Genomic DNA, 15,534 nt, shown 5'->3' on the forward strand with positions numbered 1-15,534 from the left:
CAGATAAAACTGCTGCATTCTGTGCTCTTCTACTCTGTCTTCAAGCTGTGTTTGCCTCCTTGCAGTCTGCAGGAAAGCCGTAGATGATAAATCACACTGTGTTTTCCATTGAAAGAATAAGTTGCAGAAAACGGTGTTTAAAAAATCAAGGGAATTGACTTTAACTGTTGGATGCCCTACTCCCTCCCCTGTGTGTCAAAGCAATTAGTGAGAGATCAAAGGATCCACTCTACAGAAAAGGAAGAAATAGAATCCAGTGTGAAATACGCCCCTGCAAAGACAGAACATATGCAAATAAATCACAGGTAACCTGTAGATCTGATACTATACCACCTCCAGGAGGAGAGGGTCAGCAGTTACATCTGATAATAGCTTCTCTCTTTCACTGGGGATCACTGTTTTCCAAAAGAAAAGCTAAATATTGATTAAGTGATACCTTAAATACCACAAGATTATCAAAGCAATTACAGGGATTAACTTCCCAAAATGCTCCAGTATAACCTCAGTTGCAGAAACTGTGCCAACTTGGTAATGGCTATTAACATCTGTATGCACAAGAGTAATCCCCTGGTTTTCTTTCTTTTTTTCCTCTCTCTCTCTCTCTCTGGTTGCTTCTATGTATATTGTAGTTTTTCTGAGTGCATGGGATACACCTGTGGGAACCTCATTCTGCATTCCCTTGTTTGGCCTGCTTAGAGCCAGAGGAAGTCAAAGGTTATTCAAGGAGGACACAAGACAACTATTCGTGTGGCCYACTCCCACAAGAGAAAGCCTTCCCTGATAGAAGAAGGCAGGAGACTTTGCTGGCCATGAAATCCCGTATGGATATGCCGACTTTGACCATCCTGACTCAGTCTCATTCCCTGACAGCGCTGTCTACCTAATGATTGAATGTCCTGCAGACACATTTCAGAGCAGCGTCAGATGGCTGAAGAAGTTTAACTCCACTAAAGAAGAGCTCCTGCTTGGTTCCCAGCAGAGTTCAGGGTCCTTGGTAGCTTTTTATTCCCACATGCTCACATTGATGAGAACAGCTCACTTTTGCTTTCCATTTTCCCCTCTTCACTCTTCTCTTAGTGGGAGAAGCAACTTTAAAGCATGGGAGAGACAGACAGAGAGAGCATGACGCCCTATAATCCAACAAGTCAACTTCCCGAGCTCAAACATGAACTGATTTTTTTTTTCTTCCCTCGCCTTATAAAAAAGAAATTGACTTTTGTTTGGAGTTTGTGAAAAGTGGGACTCGGGGCCCAGTCAATGGGGCTCCCCGCAGCGCGGGCTGAGTGGAGCCATCTCGAACCAGTCAGCCGCRGCACCAATTAATCCGCTCTTTGTCACAGCCCCGGCCTCAGCAGCAGCGGCAGCAGTAGCAGCAACACATTTGGCCATTGTTCAGACCTTCATGCAACGGGATTTACCCTTTCAAAGAGGCAGTTTTGTCCCAAAGAGTTCGAGCGGAAGTTTCTCACTGACAATTTGCCCCAAATAGATAGATTTGTCAGCAGCAACCTTTAAAAGCAAAAAGCCATGGAGGAAAAAGGGGAGAAAAAGAAGTGTAGGGGGAAGAGCAAGTGCATCCTTGTCCGTCTGTCTGTCTGTCTGTCTGTCTGGAAGCCTGTCCTGAGCAGGTGGGGTGGGCGCCGGGCCTGAGGTACAGAAGGGAGGAATGGCATTGATGGGGGCTCTTGTTCATCTCAAGGCAGATGTAGCAAGGGAGCTAACAAGCTCCCAGGCTGTTGTATAGCAGCTCTGACTTCTGAAAGCCTTTCAGGGAACTTCTTTTACATGGCATTGTCATGCCTGCTACACAGCAATGTGCTAGGCTGGCCAGGGATTGTCAGCCTCAAATATTCCAACAGCAGCTCGACCCTGAGAGGAGCAGGCCTCGAGCCCTGTGGTGCTGCCACCAAAATCTTCATTTAAACCAATGCAAGAATTTTTTTTTTTGCAAATCGGCTTGCATTCCTTTTCCTATGCACGGTGCAGYGGGGCTCGTATCCCAGGCAGGAAAAGGTGAAACAAACACTCATGTGTTTCCCACACTGATACTTCTCTGCTCCTTACAAGTACATCCTTCTTTACACTTCGAGATCTGTTTGCATGGATGGAGTCAAACCTGCTCTGCTGCAAACTGCGCCCACCCTCAGAGTGTAGCACTGCCCAGGATCCCTGGCTCACACATGGAACCTGCTCTTCCCCAAAAAGCCTCTTCTCATACTCCAAAAGCAGAACAGGAAAATGCGCGGGAAACTCTCTCCACAGCTTGGATTCCAGCAGATTCACATCCAGACGGCCTCTTCCAGACTTGCTCTCACATCGGACAGCAGTAACCAGGAAGTTCCCAAGCCTGTCAGACTAATCTCYCTTAATAGCACAAATTTTGGGAAAAAATGGGAAAAATATGCCTACTCTCACCTGTGAGTCCACCTTCTGTTACACCTGCCAGGCAGGTGGGGAGGTGGGGGCTGCAGATTCCTGTGAGCACCATGGTGCTGAAAGCTAGAGCTCTGTTTTTCCTAGGAAGAGTTGGGAAAGGTTGTTCAGCCAGACATAAGTTGCCCTTTGCATACAAGAAGCCATCTTCTGTCAGATTGTTTTGTCTTGCTGTATCTAAAATTAGGATTATTTACATTACTCAAAGAATCTCATTGTTTGAGCATTGCCCAGCCCACTGGTGCTCATTTGATGACCTTCCCAAAGTGCTTCCTAAAAGACACAGAGAAATGAAGACCAAGTTCAAACTGACATCAAAAATGTCACCAGCCTGCTTTTTACCCACCAAGTTCCCCTAAGCCGGCTTACACCTGCTCTTGGAAAGGGAAAAGGGCACAAATGGCTGCGACCTAATTACAAATCAGCCTGAAGCAGGGGTTGTTCACCATTAGATTAGGTCTATTGCAAGTGATTTGGTTCACAAGAGAACTAAACACTTTGAGTTAAAACTGAAACTGAGTTAAAAGTCCGAGCTAAAACTGGAACATTGGGCTCCACACTTCAGTATACACCCCCACCAGTGGGTGTCACACGTTGTAGGTGGCCTTCACCTCAGGGGACAAAGAGCAGCAGTGTCCTCAGYCCCAGAAGGCAGATGCAGGACCTAAGACCTTCCCCATCTGCAGAGGAGTTTTGAGACCATGACGGCAGATGAGTAAGGATGGACACACCTTGCAATGGCACAATGCACTGAGATGAGCTGAAAGCCAAGCAGCACAATTGCAAATTTATTCAAACACAGCTTTCTCCATATGGCATCTCTCCAGTGGAGGCCTCACTCCTTCAACTCTCCTGGAAATGCACACATAAATTAACATTTGTTCTTTGCTGGCATGGAAGGAACACCTCTACCAGGGACAATGGTTTTCCTGAGGAAGTTTAGCTATCCCACCCTTTATTCCCTTAGCATGGTTGGCCCTGGTTATCARTCAAACTGATGGGATTCCCAAGACCACAACTCTTCATCCTTTAGTAGTAATTTTGCTTATGATTTTCAATAAAAGAGAGGAAAATCTGCTGGATATTACAGAAAATATTCTACCAGCTACAGTGTGCTTACCAAGTRCACAGTAAAAAGAACAGAAGAGAAACACATTTTCTCTGTTGTCYGTCAGGTTCTGAATCACATCAGCCTCATATCAGCAAAAGGGCTAGCTGGATTTAAGCAACATCAGCCAACACCRACTGCTATGAAAATATATAGAAAATTCAATTTAGAATTAAACAAATGCTCCTGACAGTACAAAAATGGTTGAACAACCACACAGAGGGTTAGTAGCAACTTCCCATGTGTATTTGCAGCCAGATTACAGCATTTGGATCACCCTTGGGGTTTTCTAAACATCAGGATTTATTATCTAATATAATCTCTGCACTTGCAGTTGGAATAAAAGCGTTGTTGAGCAATAATCTGCRCACTGGACTTCTACTGCTTCAGCTAAGTGATCTGCCACACAGCTCTGCTCACCAGGGCAGCACTGCCGCAGAACAGAGTAATTATGAAAAGCAGTTAATGTCAGCAGTACCAGCTGTTATTAATCCACAAGCACCATTCCATGGTGGATTGGCATCCATGCCAATCCTCAGTTTTTGATTCAGTGCTTCAATACCTTGTGCTCTGTATTGCATCATGAAGAACAAAGTCACCAGAYAAAACGCTGTCCTGGGATTCCTATAACACATTCCCCTGATTTATATTTCTTTAAAAGGGCCATGCCTCATGAAAATGAGGGACATAGAGATACTGGATCACATCTCACCAGAGACATATTATCTCCTACACACAAAAACCTGCAATTCCCTAATATTTTTGGTGATACAATGTTTTTGCGGCAATTGCAGTAAAATTGTATGTGGTAAAATAGAATCAGGGCATGGGTAAAAATATCTGAAGTCTCTTTTAAGAGCACTTAGAGCTCAGAATCCCTGGGTCAGGAGCATTGAGTGACCCACACTGCAGAGAGCACTCCAGGCACCAGGGTTTGTAAACCACCAAAACACATTGCAAATTCAAGGATGTGCATTGTATTTGAATAGAGAAATCTTAGCTGAGGACTGACAGGAGTCTTCCAGTCAGATAGGCTGCCCTAAACTTGGATTGTTCACTTTACTTTTTCAGCTCTCACGCACCCCAGCAATCCTGTCGAAATCAGTTAAACTACTACTTATTTCACACTTATGGGGGRACACTGTAGGACCAGAATCTGCCTCAGTGGTATGATTCCACTGGACTAAATTTTCTGTTCAGGCAGGACAAGTGCAAATAGCTGCAGGATTAATTAATTTTAGGAGAGGACCATGGCAGACCTCTGCTTTCCACTCTTCTTAGAGATAAGAGTGTTAGATTTTGTTACATGGGCTCAGGTCACTGGTTTCTCCAGTTCACCATCTTGCTGTCATCAATGTCTTAAATCTCAAAAGGCAGAAAACCCCAACCAACTTTGTAACACATTTAACTAATTGCAGAATGATGCAGATCATGCTCTCCTCTGTTTAGACTTGCCATGAATTTATCTACCTGCAAGGATACTTCTGTGACTCCTATTTCATGAATTAATAGATAAAGCAAGCCTGGCTATAAATTTCTTAGTCACTCATTAAACTGTACACCACTTCTTAAAAACCTCTGTGCACCAACCGACTCAATACTTTCAAGCAGCACTGAATGTGATATGCTGATTCAATGCTGCATCTGGAAGTATTTATTTTTGTTGTTTCTAAATTCATTTCCCAAAATAGATACCACAGATCTGGTCTCCAGCCAAAATCAAGAGATATAGATAAACTGAAATCAATGGAGCTGAGCCATTACATCTCCATCCAGAAATACACCTCTTCTTGAGACCATTCTTTGCTGCCACTAACAGTATTTTTTGCAATTGCCTCAAAGGTCAGCTTGCTAATAGGCTTCTACTGCAAAATTTGGGAGTCTACCACAGAAATTATTACATTCAAAGGACAATCAATCAGGATGATAGCTGAGACAATTCTTACCTATGCACACACAATTACTTAGGATRTAGGCAGAGCTATTTGTTTATTATACTAATAAAATTATTTTTAAATGTCACAGCATAGCTTTAACATGTATTTTTTCCTTGTAGTCAGAATTCTTTTGCTGACAAATTAAAACTGTTTTAGACCAATGTTATTTGAAGTTTTCAATTATTTGGTTTATAATATATTTATTTGCCCTCTTATTTGGACCTTTCACTAATTTTATACAGCTGTGTCTCTGCCGGCTTCAGTATTGATACTGTCTTTTGTGTTCGTGTCAGGAAAACTAAAATGAGGCTGTTTYTCTCTAAATTAGATTGCAGCTGTTGCTACATCATTGGCTTATTACGACACTTTGATTTATATCTAACTAGCAAACTAACAAATAAGTCAAGTTACTAACTAGAGCGGCTTTGTTAAGCGCTTGTCTGGCATTGTCTAGATGGGATCAGGTACCAATGTAGGCGTATAAGCCAAGCCTGACATATCCCTTTCAAAGGCATACGTGATTAATGGGGCATTTCATTGCTGCAAGTGAACTCAGGCTTGTTCCACCCCTGAATGCAAGTATTGAGGAGAAGTGCCATGACTTGCASCGGTACCCTTTGCCCAGCTATCTTTCTTAGGTATAATTTTCCCCATTATTCTTCACAACACTAGTGTGCACTTGTCAGATGCACAAGTGGAAACAGAGCTGTATGGTYGCTGTTGCTTGCAGATATTAATTTATTTAACCGAGCACGCACATGTRCAAGGGAGAAACCCACCATATCATCTGCAGGGAAGACAGATCTTCCCCAAAGCTTTGCTGGCTGAGCTGCCCAGCATGGAGGATGGGCTGAGACATGCTCAAGCCCAAAAGCCAGCAGAGGTAACTGGTACATTCACTGAGGGACACCCCAGCATGCAGAGATGGAACACACTCAGGGAAAGTCATCCCCAGCTGCAGCCAGAAGGTGGTTTTGCTTTTCAGAGGATACAGGGGCACAAGGAAATCCTTTTTGCACCAGGAGAAAGGGAGTGCTCRCAGGACAGACTTCACCAGGTCATCTTTCTGTGCCTTGAATTTTCACATTTTGGGAAAAAAACCTTTTCTTGTTTCACCTGGAGAAAATTCACAGCACAAAACTGGGACGTGTTTTTGTTTTGTGCTGGATTTTTTTAGTTAGCTGGGGTTCCAAGCACGGCCTTGCAATCCTGGAAGGCACCTGGCCCCAGGGGTATCCAAGGAAAGCAGGGCTGCATCACACCTAATGGTGACTAGGGAAGGCAAACATCATAACTGCAAACATCCCCCTCTTTCTCCTGATTCCTCAGTTTTATATGACACCATATGGTCTGGAATATCCTTCAGTCTGTYGGGGTCAGCTGTCCCGGCTGTGTCCCCTCCCAACTCCTTGTACTCCCCCAGCCCTCTCGCTRGTGGGATGTGTTGAGAGGCTGGAAAGGCCTTGACTTTGTAAAMGCTRCTCAGCAGTAATGAAAACATCCCTGTGTTATCAGCWCTGTTTCCWGCACAAATCCAAAACTCAGTTCTGTGCCAGCTACTGTGAAGASAATTACCTACCTCGGCCAAAACCAGCAGAGTGCCATGGCCCAGGCAGGACTAGAGGAAGGCCAATGTCACCATTGCTGGTTGTGCACTGCAGGACCATCCCAGGAACTCATCCGTGAGGAAGGGGCTTTGCAAGGGAGACTCAGGACCACAAAAAAAGCTTGTTAAGTGATTTCCATCACCCACACAGGGAGCAGCTCCAGCTGGGTGCCCAGCACAACCTTGTCCTCAACCAGGATTTTCACATCCATCTGCCCACAGGAGGATACAGAAAGGGATTTGTGGCAGAGCCACAAAAACATAGGCTGTGACCTACGAAAAGGGAAGGCACCTTAGATTTAAGGGGTGATTAGAAAGAACTAAAGCCTGAAGGTATTTACACCACAAGGGTRCTGCTGTAATCAACTCTCTGCATAGGACTGCCTAGGGCACCAAGGGACATCCCTGGATCTCACCTGGCACACGCACCGAAGGAGGGGAGCGGAGATAGATTCTCAAGTATCCCAGAGCAAGAGTAACCCCACCTCCCAGGAGAAAATAGCTCTATCCTTTCCCTCCTTGTCACCTTTCCAAGAAAACAGGTGTGTTAGATTTGCCTGATCTTACCCACCTCTTCCCATTGAGAGAGATGGGAATTGAGATTTCATCATCATTGAGATGAAAACTGCACTTCCCTATATTCTCCTGCTACATCCATACACCTCTGGCAGCTTAAAATTTTTCATCACCTAACCTTCTTCTTCACTTTTTTTTTCTTTTTTTTTTTTTTCTTCGCTAAAAACCTTTTGTCTCCCTATCCAAAGAGCAGAGAAGACAAGCAAGGTAGAGGCAGAAAGACTGAAGATGGATCACACATTGGATTTTCAGTGCTGCTAAGACTCCAAGAAGTAAAAGATACCTGGCAAGAAACCACAGTAAAATGCTGTGAAATGTCACTGTGCAATGGTGATCAGAATAGAGAGTCCTGAAGGAGACACTCTGAAAAGACACAATGTCGTTTCCTGTAGCAGGATTGACAACTATTTGTACTTCCACTACAAGGAGACAGTAAATTTCACTGCTATATTAGCATCTTCTGTATTTGTAGGACTGCTTAATAAATAAAATGCTAAATATAATTGTGGTTTAACCCAGCAGATAGCTAAACACCATACAGMTGTTCATTCACTGCCAGCACAGTGGGGTGAGGGAGAGAATTTAAAAAAAGGGTAAAACCTGTGGGCTGAGATAAAGGCATTTTAAAGAAACAGAACAGGAAGGGGAAAATAATAATAATGATAWAATGAYATACAAAGAAAGTGATGGGCAATTGCTCACCACCAACTGACTGATGCCCAGATTTTCCTCCAGCCATCTCCTCCCAGTTTGTTTGTTCAGCATGATGCCRCGTGGTATGGGATACACCTCTGGCCACTTTGGGTCCGTTGCCCCAACAGCATCCCCTYCCAAATTCTTGCACACCCCCAGCCCACTCTCTGACAGGGCAACATGAGAAGCTAAAACAATCCTTGACTTAGTGAAAACCTTGACTTAGTGAAAACACTGCTCAGCAACAACTAAAACATCAGTGTGTTATCAGCATCATTCTCATTCTAAATCCCAAACACAGCACTGTACTAGCTGCTGTGAAGAAAATTMACTCTACTCCATCAAAAACCAGGACAATAATGGTAAAGGCTAAATGGTAATAATAGTAATAATAACAAATACTAAATGTTAATTATAATTTCCCACCTTTTGGAAGCTGAAATACTTYTCCGCCAAATGATCATGGAAGCAGCTTTGATAGAGCCTGCAGTGAAAAGCTGGAGGCAGGAGAGAGCTCTTCCCTGTACTYTTCTTGCCTTCACTTTCAGGGCTGAGGTATCCCTGTCCACCACAGAAACCACAGGAAGGGCTCTGAAGAGACAGAGGACAAATCTCATACAGTGCAGGTTTGCAAAGCAACACCAGGCACAACCTGGAGAACAGGCAAGGGCTGATGGTTTGTTCTGTTCTCAGCAACTCACAGCCCCAGCCCACACCCAGAGCTGTCTTTGGATGTCTGGGCTATGTTAGTGGAGTTTTGGGTGGAGAGGTGGGCTGTTTGAGCTCTTTTTTTTTTTTTTTTTTCCTCTTGGCAGAGCCTGATGCTATACATGGAAGGGGAAGCCCTGTTCACATTCAGAGCAGCCTCTCTCAGGTGTGCCTGAAACCTGTGAATATGGTTTGACCAGCCTTTGCAGTGACCAGCCTTTTTGAGGTAGCTTGGAGTTTACGACACAAAGARCTGTGGCTGCTGCAGGGCTGGAGATCTCCAGAGCAGGGGATGCCCGGGGTCAGATCTGGGCCCTGCTGCCATTTAATCCTCTTTCTTTTGGCCTTCAGACCTTGCAAATGTAGCATCTCCTTCCCTGTTGCTTTCCACATTGCTCAAGGAGGTGAATTATTCCCTGCCTCCCTGGAAGCAGATTTGGAGTGAATTTGTCTGCATTCCCTGATCTACCAGTTTCTTTGCTTTCTGAGATCTCCCTGAGCAACTTCCCTGYCCTCTGGACAGTGTCCCTCAGTGTTAGGCAGGACCAGGCTTGTCCTGATTCAAGGCTTCCTTYTGTGCCGTGGTCTCATGGGAGCAAAGAGCAGAAAGTCAGTGGGATTGCAGTGCTGCCCAGAGCCATGCAGCCCTGCGACACAGTTATGGTATAGGCATGGGAGGACCACCATCTGAGATAGAAAGATACAAGGATGAAACAAGAAGTGCAGGGAGACAGGGACAAGTGTGTTTAGGGCTGGGCTGAACACATTTCCCCAGGATCACAGCCAGCAACGGGTAAGTCAGTTGATCACAGCCATCAACACTTCACACGAGTGACAGGGACCAGAAAGCAAAGACTGAGGGTCAGCAACTGCTGCCCCTGCTCTCTGGTGTCATTGCCCACCCCAGCTCACATCAGCATAGCCTTTCCTTCCTCCCCAGATGCACACCTCTCACCAGCCTAAGGCTGCTCTAGCAGCTTCCACCTCACAGTTTCCAACAGGAGCGGGAGAGCTCGGCAGCCTCTCGGTGAAACCGGAGCTGCTGAGTTTAGCAAGGGTCCCACCTCTGGCCCCTCGCCGCCCTGCTGCACCCYGACTGGCAGCGCTCCTGGGACGCTCGGGGGCGGCGGGCTGAGGGGAGGCGAGGCCGGCGGTGCCCGGGCTCGGAGCAGCCCTACGGGGCAAGAGGGGGCTCCTTCAGCTCCGTGCAACAAGTCCCGGCGCCGGGGAGCGGGAGAACAGCCCGCCGTGCTCCTCCAGCAGCCGGCCGGCCCTGTTCTCCCCGTGCCAGCCTCCGGCTCCCGCGGCAGGACGGTGGTCCGGCTGCCCGGCGGGAAGGCTGGAGGCTCAGCCCGGCTCAGCCCGGCCCGGCTCAGCCCGGCTCGGCTCGGCCCGGCTCGCAGCCCCGGCCCGGCTTGCAGCCCCGGCCCGATCCCCGCCCGGCCCCGCCGACTGCCAGCACAGCCACTGCCCGGGCCCGGGCAAGGGCAAGGGCAGGGCCGAACCGCAGGCGGGCTTCACCTCAGCACGGGAAAATGCAAAAGAAACGGGATCTTGATCCGTTCTTTCTGCTTTCCTTTTGTCTCCTGTTTTTTTCTTTTTTTTCTTCTTCTTCTTCTTTTTTTTTTTTCCTGGGGGTGGGGGTTGTCCCTTTTAATGACAGCGAGGGCACAAGGCGAGTGAGGAGGCGGAATCGTCTCGGCAGCCGCTGCATTTTGTGTGGAAGCCGCTTCGGGGTTCATTAATATCATTAGCATTTAACCCCCTCCCTGCCCCCTCCCCTTCCCAGCGCGGGGTGACGTCACGCGGCGGCAGGAGTTGGGGGGAAAGCGAGGGAAGCTCAGTGGGCAAGGGGCGTCCCTCTCCCCTCCCCGCCGCTGCCTGTCACAGCCTCTCTGCCGATATTATAGGGGCCGAAGCCTGGAGCTCAAAGCGCGAAGTCAGCCAGTGTAATGAACTTCTGGAAACCTTTCCCTTTTTATACCATTCAGTTTCTGAGAGGCAGAGACTGCCTCCTCTGACGCCTTTTCCCCCCTTCCATTATTTTTCCAGGCTCTGATCTCCCTGCTCGCTGCACCGAAGCGCTCGGCGCAGAGCCCCGCTCCCTATCCTACCTTCTCCTTCGCCTCATTGTTGTCCTGGCTGCTGAGGCTCTCGCTTGCCTTCCAGGAGCGCGGTGGCGAGCGCAGTTGCCCCCCCAGCACCCACCCAGGGTCCCGAGAACATCTACTCGCGGAGGGGCAGCGAGCAGCCGCCGACTTCGGGTCACTTCGTTGTTTTTTTTGTTTTTTTTTTCTTTTTTCCTTTTTTCCTTTTCATTTTGCTCCACTTTTTTCCCCCGCCACTTGCCGCGTCCCCGCAGCGTGTCCCCGTCCCTGGGGAGGATATCGCTGGGGGAGCGGGGCTGCGGCGAGGATGTGCCGGCCCCCGCGGCGGAGCCAGCAGTGAGCGCCCAAGGGAGGCACCTGTCCCGCGGAGCAGGGGGGCCCCCGGGGGGGCCGCACCGCCTCTCCCCGGCGCCGACACTTCGCCCAGAGTTTAACGACTCACGGGGGCTTCGAGCATGAGCAAGCCGGCGGGATCAACAAGTGGGTAATAACGCGGTGGAGGCTTCGAGCAGTCGTTCCGAGACCGGCTCCAGCCTGGCCTGGGGGGCGGGAGGTGGAGAGGAGGGAGAGGAAGGGGAGGGGGGGTTGTGGCTTGGGTTTGCACCCCCCCACACCCCGCGCCCAATTGAAAAAGAAGTGTATATTTCCAACCGGAGCGGCAACGAATATATAGGCTCGGAATTGCCCCKTTGGAGTTTGGGCCTGGGGCTTGAGAAAAAGCCGCTTTCCAGCTGCGTGTCCCGACTTTCCGCGCCGGGAACCGGGGCAGAAGCCCGTGGGCAGCCAGCCCCCGGGAAGGCGGCTCTGCGGACGGCGGGGAGGGGGCTGGTGCCGCCGGAACGAGGGCRGTTGCGTGCGGGTCTCCGGTACTGGGGCGGAGGGGGGAAGGTTTGTTTTTAAAAGGCATTACGGCGCTGAAACGTGCTGCGTTTCTCACGGTCTTTATGCAATCTTCTGCGACATAATAATTTCTTTTTAAGAGTTTGAAACTCCGGTCACTCAGTTACACGGAATCGCGTAAGCAACTCAGTTGAAGGAGGATTTAAATGCAATGCTTTGCACAGCATTCCCAGTTACAACAAATAATCCTGCAACGAGGAAAGCAGAAACAACTTAAAAGTCACATTTTCCTTAATCCTAAATCCATGCACCTCATAACTGGGGAATTTAAAGCATGACTAACCGCTCTTACAGAATGGCTCAATCCGTATAATCCCAATGGGACTTTCGGAGTTTGTAATATGGATGGAGTCAGTAACAAAGGGGGGAAAAATACCCAATCCAATTTAATGTCTGACAAGTGATGGATCGGACAGCTATTTCCTCTGAGCTCCGACAGGCTCCCGGGGTTGCGGAGCGGTGGCAAAGGAGGTAGAGCCGGGAGGGACCCGCCGCGGTACCTGCCACCGGTCGCCCCCCGCCAGCCCCGCGGCCTTCCCCTCGCCGCTGCCCTCCATTATTTTGACCCGAGTCCGCCCTTTGTCCGCGGGGGCCGAGAAGCCGGGGAGGAGGGAGGGGGCGCGGCGGCGGGGCCGAGAGGCAGTCGGGGGCCGCGGCGCGGAGGTCGCGCGTGGAGGAGGCGGCGCGGAGCCCCCGGAGCTGCGGCCGAGCTGCCGCCGCTTCGGTGTCGCGGGTTTGTCCTCTTCCTCCGTGGGGCTGAGCGCGGCATCTTTCTGCCCCAGCCCCGCCAGGGGGAAAATAAAATTGTAGTCGAGGTACTAAGGCACCAACCGGGGAAGGGGACGGGGTCAGCGGCTGAAAAACCTGCGGCGGCCGGGGCTGCTTCCGCCGGCTGCGTTGCCCAGGCTGCCCGGGAAGTGTGAGGCAGCCGGAGCGGGATCGGGCCCCTGGACATTATCGGGGCTCCTGTCAGGTTTCTGAGTGATGAGGAAGGGACAGGAAGGACCGGGCATCCACTTTTCCAAAGGACGGAGGAGCTTCTGCCGGAGACATTTTGCGAAGGTGAAAGCCCGCCCGGCTGGATCGCGCCTCCKGCCCCACGGCGCTGAGCGACCCGGCCACCGCCGCCGCTTTCACTGATGACCCCCTGACCCCTGGGGACCTCCCGAAAGGAACCCCCAGGTCCGACTCAGTCAAGTCCCACGGGGATGGGGACACGCGGGGTCTGCTCAGCGCCGGGGCCCGAGCCCAGCCGGCCTCGGCAGCGCGTACAGAAGCCCGAGCAGCTGTCCCAGGGCCTGGGCGCTCGTCCCGGGGGTCCTGAGGGGGTCCCGGGCAAGGGGGCTGCGTCTTGGCTTTTCTGCCCGCCGGTGGGCGCCCGGCGATGTCAGCTGCGATGTCTGCCTGGGTGGTAACAAGACCCCATCCCGCCGTCCCCCGAGCCCAGACTAACTTCTTTCAACAGCCTCTGATGGTAATTACAGTAATCGGGGCTGCCATATATCCTTTAAGCAATTATGACACACAAAAAAAGCCCCCAAGGACCCCCTGTCGTGGGATGTTCAAAACGGTTTCCCTGCTGAACAGAAATCCCATTTTCTTAGCGCTAAAACTTCTGAGACGAAGCGGTACYTCGGGGAACCGGAGCGCTTTTAAACAGAGTTAATCAGTTATCGCATGACCCCGTGTCAAGCTTACATTTTTCCTTTCCCACYCCCCGCCCTGCCTCTTACCCGTCTACTTATTTCATATTTTGCCATGCACGAAAGTTTTCTCATAACAGCCCCCGCGGGGCAGAGATGGGGATTTGGGGGGGTGGAGGGGGTGGGCAGAGCGCGGCCCGGCGGGCGGCGGGACGGGCCGGCCCCGCAACAGCGCGACGCGGGGGGCTCCAGCCGCTGCCTCCGCCGTGTCCCCCTCCCCGTCCACCGCCTCGCCGGGGTCCACGGAGTTGAGCAGGCCGGCCACGCTGCTCCGGCGGCTGGAAATGCGGTGGTGTGGGTTTGGCAAGGTACTCCAGGTGCTCGCGATTTATAGCAGGAATATCGGGACGTGTAAGGAATAGAAGGGCCGTATGTTTATATGCATGGTGTGGATATGTACATACATAGTGAAAAGGATTTTTTTTTTTTTCAAAGCGGATCCCAAACTTAAAATCCGTGTGGGGAAAACTAAGGCAAGTTTCTTCCGTCTCCGCTGGCCGACTTTAGCGCCGGCGGAGACCAGCCGGCTGCCCCGCACCGCAGGCCGGCCGTGGAAGAGGGGACCCCGTGGCTGCCCGGTGCCCTGGGGGGGGGCGACGGTCACACGGCGGGCCCGGGTCCGCGGCCGGGGCCCACGGGAGACGGAAGGGTAGCGGACGGGAGTCCCGGCGCCGGCAGCGGCCGTGGGACGGGGTACGCGGGGGCAGCGCAGTAGTGCCGGGCTCAGCACCGGGATGCACCACCGCCGCACGTACGGCTTCAGTGTCTCTCCCCCCACCCCCAGCCTGCCCCTCCTCCTCCTCCTCCTTCTTTGTGTGCGTGCGTGTGGATCCTCTCTCTCCCCGTGGATGCTAAGGACTGGAGAGGGAAGTCGGGCGCTTTCCCCCGTTTGCATTGTGCGATATCCGAATTCCCATGCTACACTTTTTGACGGGTCACTGGTGCCCCAATAGGCAGGTGGCAAGGAGGGCTTGTAATTACACACTCCCAGAAACCGTGCCTTGGCCTCAGCCCTCCTCACGGGCGCCTACCTGCAGCTCCAAAGCCGCGGTTTGCTCGCAGGCAGTGTGGCGGGGGGGCATCCTTCAGCTGCGCTCCTTATTAATTGCGCAAAAGTTTTCTATTCTTTAACCTCTCCCCCCCCACCTTCCCTCCCTCCGCCACCCCTCCCTCTCGCAGTCCCTAACCTAATCCCCGTCCCTCTTGCCGTGTTGTGTATAGCAGCTGTCGGGTTTCATTTAGGGGAGAAGCTGGCAGCTTGTGCTCATTGGAGGCAGTCAAACGAGTTTCAATGGGCAAAATCATTAAGTTAACACTTTATCTAATGTCCCTATTGTCTGCCAGCAGGCATTGTCTTAGAGCCTTAGCGTAGACATGTCTGAAAGCATCTCGGACTCCTAAATTCTCTAGGGAGCGAGAGGAGCCCCTGCGGCCTGTTTCCATTGCCCCCCTCCCGCCCCCAGCCCCGCACCGCTCCGCACGCTGCCGCHTTCTCCCCTCCAGCCTTCATTCTCATAGCCGGGGCTCCCCCTGARCTACTTCCAAACAAGTACAGTGGCCCCAAGAACTCTCCATTGGAGTTTGGAGACCAAGGTTTGCTGAGAGGCGCTAAATTTCCAACTTAAGTTCTGGTAAAAGGAAAGAAAGTTGTCTGAGTGGAGGGAAGAGAAGAGAAGAGAAGAGAAGAGAAGAGAAGAGAAGAGAAGAGAAGAGAAGAGAAGAGAAGAGAAGAGAAGAGAAGAGAAGAGAAGAGAAGAGAAGA

At 50.7% G+C, this 15,534-nt stretch overlaps 2 protein-coding genes across 2 annotated transcripts in view; one reads left to right on the plus strand and one right to left on the minus strand.

The window, feature by feature from the left end:
• The window catches only part of SEC63 (SEC63 homolog, protein translocation regulator), a 155,798-nt gene that overhangs the window by 123,754 nt on the left and 16,510 nt on the right, over positions 1-15,534 (minus strand). The window lies entirely within an intron of this gene.
• Positions 11,625-15,534, plus strand: part of NR2E1 (nuclear receptor subfamily 2 group E member 1) — a 15,351-nt gene continuing 11,441 nt past the window's right edge. Inside the window, exon 1 of the mRNA XM_057390141.1 lies at positions 11,625-11,649. Coding sequence (XP_057246124.1) covers positions 11,625-11,649 — 25 coding nt within the window. The remainder of the gene's footprint in view (positions 11,650-15,534) is intronic.

Source organism: Malurus melanocephalus, unplaced genomic scaffold (assembly GCF_030028575.1).
Source record: "Malurus melanocephalus ecotype Western Australia unplaced genomic scaffold, MMel_1.1 scaffold_23, whole genome shotgun sequence".
NCBI lineage: Eukaryota > Metazoa > Chordata > Aves > Passeriformes > Maluridae > Malurus > Malurus melanocephalus.